Source organism: Lampris incognitus, chromosome 7, assembly GCF_029633865.1.
Source record: "Lampris incognitus isolate fLamInc1 chromosome 7, fLamInc1.hap2, whole genome shotgun sequence".
Taxonomy (NCBI): Eukaryota; Metazoa; Chordata; class Actinopteri; order Lampriformes; family Lampridae; genus Lampris; species Lampris incognitus.
Window position 1 is genome coordinate 14,002,888 of NC_079217.1, and position 10,737 is coordinate 14,013,624.

The 10,737-nt window shown below is 44.0% G+C and overlaps 1 protein-coding gene across 5 annotated transcripts in view; it reads right to left on the reverse strand.

Annotated features, from left to right (window-relative positions):
- nbeab (neurobeachin b) overlaps nt 1-10,737 on the reverse strand; it is a 338,760-nt gene that overhangs the window by 241,148 nt on the left and 86,875 nt on the right. For all 5 annotated transcript variants that reach the window (XM_056283778.1, XM_056283780.1, XM_056283777.1 and 2 more), the window contains exons 2-5: nt 6,380-6,611; nt 4,043-4,143; nt 3,689-3,784; nt 1,908-2,029 (exon numbers count right to left, since the gene is read on the reverse strand). In XM_056283778.1, the coding sequence (XP_056139753.1) occupies nt 1,908-2,029; nt 3,689-3,784; nt 4,043-4,143; nt 6,380-6,611 (551 nt within the window). The remainder of the gene's footprint in view (nt 1-1,907; nt 2,030-3,688; nt 3,785-4,042; nt 4,144-6,379; nt 6,612-10,737) is intronic.

Sequence of the window (10,737 nt, forward strand, 5' to 3'; positions counted from 1 at the left end):
CGGTCCAAGCCTCCGCGGGTTTTAATCTAAAAAATGTAGCCTGGTCCCCCCCCCACCCCCCACCCCCCTCCCCTATTTGAATTCATAAAATTATGTAGAAAAATAAATGAGGCCCTTTAAAAAAAAAAGCACATTACATGAGTGTCGCCAACTGTCGAAGTAAAAAAAAAGAAGAAAAAAAGAACTGTTGTGTGAAAAATACTTTAAGCTTGGAGAAACGACATACCAACATAATCTGTCTGGATGTCAAATCTGCTGGCAGAGAATATCGCTTTGTCAGTAAAACCCCTGATGGCTTTGTAGATCCCTCGGCTAAAGGTGCAGGAGTTCTCTTACACGCAGACAACCCAATCAGAAATACAGAAAACAATAATTTAGGAAAATGTAACTTTGGTCTATTTTAATATGATAGGTATAAATCTCTCAAGAGACCGCTGGTTGTGCTCTCCTTCCTGCTGGCTTACAAGGAGCTGGAGCAACCTGAATGCATGCAAACCTAGATGAGCATGTGCACACCTTCTTGCCCTCTTAGCTGTACGTCTGGAAGACCACACGCTACAGCCACCTCAGATGGGGCGAAGCTCCCGGTCCAGACTTTTCACTCACTTGGCCCGAAAACAGTGGAATGAACTCCAGTCTTCAGTCAGGGCTTTATACTCGTTTATTTTTTTAGAAAAGAAAAAGATCTTGCTTTTTTTCAGGGCTGCTTTAATCCATAATTGGCCTTACGCATAATGGTGATGCTGATTTTTGGCAGTGTCCATCTAATTTACGGAGGTTCAGTGATCTGCCATATCATATGTTTAACTTAGCACCTGCACAATTTAAAAAGCCATTAAAGGTTTGTATTTTCTCTGTAATGTTATTCTTATGGGTTAGCATTGTTAACTGCACACTAATGATTAGTCACTTTGATTTTATTTAATTATTATGAGTATTTGTATATATGGAGGTCTGCTAGTGTGGACAATTTTCTCGTCCTTTTTTTTTTTATTCTCAATATTTTTTCTCCTTTTTTTCCTCCCTTTTTCTCCCCAATTGTACTTTGCCAGTTACCCCACTCTTCCGAGCTGTCCTGGTCGCTGCTCCACCCCCTCTGCCAATCCGGGGAGGGCTGCAGACTACCACGTCTCCTCCAATACATCCGGAGTTGCCAGCCGCTTCTTTTCACCTGACAGTGAGGAGTTTCGCCAGGGGGACGTAGCACTTGGGAGGATCACGCTATTCCCTCCAGTTCCCCCTTCTCCCCCGAACAGGCACCCTGATTGACCAGAGAAGGCGCCAGTGCAGCGACCAGGACACATACCCACATCTGGCTTCCTACCTGCAGACACGGCCAATTGTGTCTGTAGGGACACCCATCCAAGCCGGAGGTAACACGGGGATTTGATCCGACGATCCCCATAGTGATAGGTAACAGAATAGACCGCCTTGCCACCCGGACGCCTCTTTTTTCTCCTTTTCTAATGGATTAAGGTATGCACTGGAGAGAGCCTTGATCAAGCCCCTCTCAGGGGTTTTTTTTTTCACCATTCCGTCACATTTTTTTTCTTTATGTATAGATCAATTTGTATCTTTTGCATACGTGTAAATAAGTAACAATAAAAAAGGAAAAATATCTGCAATTCGAATCCCCTAATTCAAGTCAATGTTGATGACATAGTACCTATCACACACTTACACTAACTGCACTCGACATGACTTGCTGTTGGCTATGATGTGATTACTGTTCAGTGCTCTATGATGCCTGCAGGGTGACACAGAAATACTATACGTGCTAACTGCTGACTCTTCTGCAAGTTGCTTTGGGTAAAAGTGTCAACTAAATGATAAAAATGCAAATGTAAAATATATTCTTGATATAGTATAAACCTGCTCTAAAGAAATGGCAATTTGAGTTTACTCACCAGTAAAGATACGGTTTATCCTTGTCAACGTTTATATTATTAAGGGGATCCATTCTGAACCAAGTATTAAGCGTGAACCCATTCTGGTACGGCCACTTAGCGATAGGAGGTAAAGCAATGGCCTGTGGACAGAAAAAGAGAATATTACCAGGGGGCAAACAGCAAACGTGTAACCAGAGAGCAAAGAGTCCAATCAGCTTCATAAAGCAGAGTAGTAATAGGCCATGTAGTTAGTATGTGGCAGCCCAATTTACAATGTATCTAAAATCAACTACTCAAGTCAATATTGCCCAGATATGCATATATTCCTTTTAATATGCTACTTCCCAGCTCAGTACTCAATATGTGTGAATACTGCATAGTGAGGGCACAATATCGGAGGTATTTTTCCTAATTGTAAAATTGTTAGGCTTGCTTTAGTGCTGTACAGAAGACACATATTATTTTCTAGTTCCTTTTATTACTATAATTCATATTACTTTATAATATTATGTTGAGTCATGTGTGTTTCACTGGACATTGACAAGGGTACAATACTTGGGAATACTATCATCAAATGTACTTTACTTATCAAGGTGATAAGGGGACAACCTGTTGGCAGAGGATGACCCATTTAGCTTTAAATTTTTTGTCTGTGACTGTTTCCTGATTTGTCAACACAATGTCGACATCTATCCCTCCCTGCCAGTAGCTGATCAGCAGCAGCAGCATTAGGTCTCCTGCACTTCAACTACACCACACAAAAGGTGACCCTCAGCTCACACAGCAGGGAGCTGTGAGCAACTCATAATGGATAGCTAACCTGAACAATGAATCAGAGATCTCACTAATGGAACATGCTAGCAGCCTCTTGAAAGCAGGAATTAATGTAGTGATCCCCCCCCCCCCTAATTTCAACACATCTTTGTGTAAGAATACTACAGTTGTCTAAAATTACACAGTAAGATGGAGACTTGGTTTCAAACCTGGGGTTTTTTGTTTTTTTTTACTACTTTATTAATCCCCGTGGGGCAATTCTTTCTCTACATCTAACCCAGTTGTGTTGCTAGGAGCAGTGGGCAGCCGCCATGCAGCGCCCGGGGACCAACTCCAGTTCGTCTTGCCATGCCTCGGTCAGGGGCACAGACAGGAGTATTAACCCTAACATGCACGTCTTTTTGATGGTGGGGAAAACCTGAGCACCTGGAGAAAACCCACCACCGGCACGGGGAGAACATGCAAACTCCACACAGAGGATGGCCTGGGATGACCCCCCGAGGTTGGATGACCCCCCCGAGGTTGGACAACCCCGGGGTTCGAACCCAGGACCTTCTTGCTGTGAGGCGACAGCACTAACCACTGTGCCACTGTGCCATTTTAGGTTGTATTGCAGGGTCAGTTAAAGCACGAAATCACTGAAGGTGGTAGCAGGTCAGCATTTAAGGACACTTCAGAAGGGAAGGTGCTTTCGGATACAGATGCTTGAAAATGCATCCAACTTGTTGACAGAAATTACATCATCCTGCAATTTGATTTTCCTATCACTCCCTCTTGATGATCCAAAGCAAGCTTACACTAAATGCAACTGAAATTACATGCACTCTTGGCAATGATACGATCACCATTTAGCATTTTATCATACCAGTTGGTAACACTTGCATTCACTGCATCTGCTAATTGCTGATTCTTGTTAAGTTGCTTTGCGACAAAGTGCCTGTTAAGTGTACAAATGTCAGTGTAAATATAGATTCGTCTTCTCGGCTAATGATGGTCATGTAGTAAAGGGACGTGTAAAGGCTTACTGCAGCGCTGCGACCGGGAAAGTTGAAAAAGGTATCTGGACCATGTCTCTGGGGCATCTGATTAAGCACTGACAAGAGTTTGACCGCGTGCTTAGGCTGCGGGGGAGAAACAAAGATAGAAAGACTAATGAAAAAGGCTGTCACAATTGTTTAGTAGAAAAAAAAACAACAGAGACATATCTGGCAGCTACTTGACTGCAGACCGTCAATAACTCTTAATTCTGCAGCAAATCAATAGCAGAACAAGCCCCGAACAGATCAGTGTGATGGGTATCTGGGGGGGGGGGGCAGCCTGGTGGCAGTGTGACTGAGGTGCACACTGACACACTGCCACAGGTTCCTGCTATCACTTACCCAGAGCCCCCCTTCCCCTCGCAGCATGCTGAAAAGGAGCTTCAGCTCTTTCACCGTGATGCTGTAGCTGGCCAGCACACCCAACATGTCCACCAGCAAGTCTACACACACACACACACACACACACACACACACACACACACACACACACACACACACAAACACACACAGACAATCACACAGTCAAATATTACAGACAAGGAAAAAAGGAAGAGAGACTATATAAATAGGACAAATGTAGTCTTATTTTCAAGATATTTGAATTTCTCCTTCTACTCATTCGTGGCACAAGCGTCTTGTAAGTATTCACATGCCTCTCCTCCAAAGATAACAAACTGTCAGTTTAACTTCATTTCCACCAAGACCATTATGTGTGAAATTCCATTATATTTATCACAGACACACCGTCACCACTTTTATGAGGAGATAGAAACTGACTTTTAAATCAAAGTGATGTCTAAATGGAAAATGGCATTACTCGTGAGCTGCCACAGTAATATTACATGGGAAATACATTTCGTTTGTATTCATGAGTTAAATCACAAGTTTGAAGTTACAGAGTCCTGATGCAGTTTCCCCGCTGCCAAATACCTGAAGTGATAGACTGCCAGGTTAATAAGTGCTATATAGTGGCTTGAATATAAATTTACAAATTTAAGTATTCACTTCTAAAATGTTGTATTTCCATTTGGGGGGGGAAGGGCCTGCAGTTTTTCATTTAATGTATATAAAATATTAAGGATCTGATTAAGTCTTGTTCTTGTCAGCCAGACTGCTGTACTTGCGATGCTCCTTCTCTACCACATTCACCAGTTCTTTTAACATACACACATATATATAACTGTTTTGTGAGGGTATGTGTTGTTTTTTCACATTGATTGATGTTTCGTTTTGAAATGAAACAAAGAAAGGAAAAATAGCTTTTGTCAAATCTTACAGAGGTTCACCTTGATCTCCCTTTGTATCCAAAGGCTTTCTTGTAAATGAGTTTCAGTGTTGCAACATGTCTTGCACAGGCAGAGCAGCGTCTTCTCTGGGATGTGGATTCACACTGACACATGTTTAAGTGGGTAACGCAGGCTTTGGCGAATTAACGTAGCACAACCCTTACTTGTGAGATTTTTCAGTTTACTTTAATCAGAATAAAAAAGTATCTGACAGAGTAAACTGGATAATACCATACCATACCATTAACCAAGCTGCTTATCCTGATTGGGGTTGCGGGATGCTGGAGCCTATCCCAGCAACCACTGGGCAGAAGGCGGGGGAAACACGCTGGACAGACCACCAGTCTATCACAGGGCAGACACATTCACACCTAGGGACAATTTAGTATGGCCGATTCAGCTGACCTACATTTGTTGGGACTGTGGGAGGAAACCGGAGCACCCAGAGGAAACCCAGGCAGACACGGGGAGAACATGCAAACTCCACACAGAAGACGACACGGGATGACCCCCAAGGTTGGACTACCCCGGGGCTCGAACCCAGGAACTTCTTGCTGTGAGGGAACAGTGCTAACCTCTGGGCCACTGTGCTGCCCTAAACTGGATAATTTTTTTTATGATTTGTGCACTGCAATAGGATGAAAAAAACATGTTGTATTCTTTATTATTTGAGTTAAAGGAATTAAAAAGGTATCACACTTCACTTTCCTTCCAGTCTCATTATATATAACACACTGTGACCGATGAAATTTATCCACCCTTCACTTCTCTGCTTGTGCCTTTGTTTAATTTCTAAGTCTGTTGAATTTCAGTATGCTAAAAGCCAAACATCTACCTTACGAGAATACCTGATTTGTGCATTCAGCCCTGCAGCAAAATCTGTCAACAGTGTCAACTCTGACAGAGCAGTTAGCTGACTTGAAAAGGATTTTAGATTCTTTAAGAATGGATTGCGCCAACGTTATCATATAACAATTTAAGATAACCTTTTAGATAGCAGCCTCTGGAGAATGTAAAATAACATTTTAAGTTGAAACCTCTGGAGGGCATTGTTATGTCATGACGTGATTTCTAAATACAACAGGCATATTTCTTAGCATTTCAGAGTACCTGCATAAATACATCCACATTTCTCAACAGCAAGGCTCTCAGATGGATTTGAGCTTTGTGACAACACCGCTAACTCCTGTGACTCCAAACTATTATGGGTCCACTACACAGATGATGTGGATCGCACAATATGTCTGCTACAGGACTAAAACCCAAAAATGAGCAAGTGGAACCCACAACTCCTTGGCAGTGAACTTTACCATGAAGGCCCACAGATTAATCTGACAGAACTGTTCTCGAACTTCCTCCAAAGCAAACGCTTCTCACACCAGTACGATACCTGCGATCATATCGTCGACGGAGCTCATCTTGAGCAGCACTTGCTGGATGAGGCCCACCTCAGTGCTTGTCTGCAGATTGCGGACACTCTTGCGCAGGATGGCGGTGAACATGCTCCAGATCTCGGCCTGACATGTGACGTCACAGTGCTCCAGCAGCTGCACCATGCAACCAATGCTTTCTGCATCCTGTATGATGAAGTTTGTCTCCAGATCAAACTCACCACACACCAGCTGCAGAGGAAGATGGGAGAGAGGGTAGGAGGCAGAGGGAGAGAGGTACAAGGGTAAGAGGAAGAGATAGAAAAGTTCTAATTTTAGAGGCAGGTTAGCCAACACCTGGAGAGGAGAGGTGGAGATTTATTTACTTCTAAAAACTTTTTTTCTTTTTTTACCCTTTTTCTCCCCAGTGGTATTTGGCCAATTACCCCGCTCTTCCGAGCCGTCCCAGTCGCTGCTCCACCCGCTCTGCTGATCCGGGGAGGGCTGCAGACTACCACGTCTCCCCCGAAACATGTGGAGTCACCAGCCGCTTCTTTTCACCTAACAGTGAGGAGTTTCACCAGGGGGACGTAGCACATGGGAGGATCACGCTATTCCCCCCAGTTCTCCCTCCCCCCTGAACAGGCGCCCCGACCGACCAGAGGAGGCGCTAGTGCAGTGACCAGGACACACACCCACATCCAGCCTCCCACCCGCAGACATGACTAATTGTGACTGTAGGGACGCCCAGCCAAGCCGGAAGCAACACAGGGATTTGAACCAGGATCCCCATGTTGGTAGGCAACGGAATAGACCACTACACTATCCAGATGCTCCCACTTCTAAAACATTTTGATTATATCTAAAGTTTCTTTTGTAAGTGATTTGGTATGTAACAGAATGTGGAGGGGAAGGGGGTGCTGAAAAGCTCACTGCCCTTTTGAGTCACAATTGATCATTACTATCAAGAAAGTAGAGAACAACAATCAATAATCTTGTTCTTGAAGTTCAATAAGCATGAAATTGGCCCTCTCAAGAAGTGCATGGTATGTAAGGAGAGGACTGACAACACTGACTGGTGGGCATCAAATCAGGCAGGTGGAAAATAGGCCTTGGTACCCATAGCACATTACTGTGATTGACAGGCAATAGCCCCATTTTGGATCAAAAGTAGTCTCACTTACGTTAGGGTCAAAGAAAGCTGGTTTATGGGGGTTTATAGTAATATACCGGCAGGTCTGGATTCCATTATGTTGTTTTTTACTTGATTTTTAGTGCATCTCTGATCAGAGGCACAATCCCTCATCAAAATATGATTGCTGGATCTGTTTCCCAACAGATGAAACAAAACGCTACTTGTCTCGCTGATTCTGTTAAGGCATCTTTTGCTTCTCTGAGCGTGAAAGATTTAATGAAGAATGGATAGAAAAAACTGAGAACACATTACAGGAAATGCTTCACTTGCAATAACCTGAGGGGGGAAAAAACTGCCTTTATCTTGACATGGTTTACTACAGCTTGTAGAAGTAGCACTCATACTCAAACAAATAAGGTACAGCCTATGAATCCTTGAAAACATCCCCCAAGCTTGGGATTCATCCTGAGAAGTAGACACCTTCATCAGTGAGCTCAGGGAGAAATGGCAGTGCTCAGTGAAGCGGTAACAATGACAACATGGGACTTCACATCTTGTAAACTGATGAGCAGAGGTTGAGGGGTGGGGGTGGGGGGGGCGGTATGAGGCTGAAAGCCGGTCCAGTGACCAAGCCTGGCAGATGACTAACATGAAATCAAAGCATGCTATACACACAGATGACCTAAATATGGACCCTATAGGAAATGGGATGAATAGATCACCAGCAAGCTTCCCTTCCTCACCGAAGTGTCAGGCACCTTCGGTGCCAGGCGATAAACTCCCCCTACCACCTGCTTACTGCCATCACACACGCCCCGCTGTAACAAGCAAAGCTAACAAGTGTTTGCCCACCAAAGACAATAAAGCAACACGGTGTTGTTTCAATATTCTGTCAGGCAATCAAAGTCGGGTCTGGCAGCCGGGCCAGAAAATTGTGTTTTGAAGGCTAGTCCAAGGGTGAATGATACTTTCAATTTGTTCAAGCAGATAGGACAAAAGGGAATAGGCACAACAGTAGGCTGATACAGGCACGCTCAAATCCGGAGCACAGAGACCTAAACCTATTCAAATGCTATGGTACATACAGCATTTACATCAATTCAGGGTCAAATATGCCAGACCTTGGACTGAACAACTGACTAAAACTGGGCATTGCAAGACAGCAAAGGCTTAAACAAGAGGATGCTGAAATGTGTATCCCCCGTTAAATTATGCTTCACTCCTCGGCGTTCATAAATATCATAGGTTACTATCAAAATTTCCGCTTGTTATATTTGAGGGATTCTAGAGCATGGGGATTTGTCTTTCTCTTAAGCTGGACCAGCACAGTCATATAAGCCCTCAAAAACCATAATGTATGTCTCGTTTTTGTACAGTCCCATGCAACTTCATTTATTTCAGCTTTTTCATTTATTCTCTTTTTCAAACTTCATTTATTTAACTTTTTCATGTGCTCATAAAGCATTCTGATTAGGAGCAAAATCCAATTAGATTTGGAACTTTTTTCTTTCTTTTTTTTTGCAAATTACAATATCCAAATCATTGGCAAGCGTGTACACTTGTGAGAGTCCCATAGCATTATCTACAGCAGTGTATTTACAGAGTAAATTGGTGTGGATGTAGCAAGGAAAACGTATTTACAGTATGGCAGTGCAAAATAAAATAATTCCAACTTGACAGAAAGCATGGTTTGCTTCGCATGGTACTTTTTAATGAAAGACATTCAGACAAGTCTGACTGTTCTGTGAGCTTCCAGTTTTTGAAACAGGTATCATGGTCGTCTGTAAGCTTAGATTGCCCACTTGGGCTGTTTTGAGGCCCAGCTAGAAGATCCAGCGAAATGGTAAGTCCCTCAACACTGGAGTGATCAGTGTAGCTTTCGTCAGGGTGTTTTGGGTACGGAAATTATGACAGCAGTTTTCTTTCCCTGTGGAAAACTGCTACCATCAACCCAAAACACCCCAGCCCACAGAACTCAACCACAACCACCCCGTTGCCCTCACATCCATAATAACGAAGTACATGAAGAATCTGCTGCTAAACATCATTCTGCCAGTTGTCGCTCCATGACTGGATCCCCTCCAATTTGCATATAAGGCTAAGAGGGGCACAGAGGATGCTGTGGCCTGCCTGCTGCACCTTCTCCTCTAGCACCTGGATTCCCCAGGCACCTTTTCAGGATCCTCTTTGTGGACTTCAGCTCTGCTTTTAATGCCACCTAAAGGCACCTGACGATCCGGAAGCAAGTACAACATCTCAACACTCCCCCCGTCTGATCCATCTCCTGCACAATTTCCTCAGTGACAGACAGCAAGCTGTGTGGGTGGGCACAACCACATCATCTCCACTCATCACTAACACCAGAGCGCCGCAGGGTTGCGTGTTGAGTCCATTCCTGTACGCACTTTCCACCAATGATTGCACCGGTCCGTCACCCATCATTACTTATCTGAAATACTCAGATGACACAGCCATACTTGCCCAACACACAAACAACCACTCTGCTCTGGACTATCACGACACGGTTGCACATTTCCCCCAGTGGTGTGAAGATAACCATTGTCACCTCAATGTCAGCAAGACAAAGGAAATAATAATTGGTCCCCCCTCACCTCAGCACCTCATCAATAACCAACTGGTTGAAATGGTTGACCGTTTCAAATCCCTCAGCGTGACACTGGACAATAGACTCGGCTTCGACCTGATTATGTCCATTTGTCGGTGTTATTCATCTTATTGTCCTTTTTTGTAAACGACAATAAAGAGATGTTTAAAAAAAAAAGACACCCAAAAAAGAAGCCCCCAAAGACTATCAGTTGTCCGCAAGCTTAAAAGACTCTGCCCCCCCCACCCCAATCTCCTCCTATTGTTGTACCAGAGCATTATTCAGCCCATCATACTGTATTGTTCTACCTGCTTCTTTAACATGTTATCCGTTACTAATGGGCCAAACTCACAGGTATAACCAACACCACTGCTAGGATAATTGGTCTCCCCTCACCCAACCTCGCAGAGCCAAACAATAAGGCCACTGCACGCATTGCAACCTCAAGAGAACAGGACATCACACAGGCACTCAATCACCACCTTACCCTGCTGCCCTCCAGGTGCAGGTACAGGGCACTGAGGTGCAAAATGGCTTGCTTTGGGAAAAGCCTGATCCCCGCAACCAACCTTAAACAATAGGCCTCGCTGAACAGGCCTGAGTGTGTACTGTTGTCTGTCATTACATGTTCTGACTGT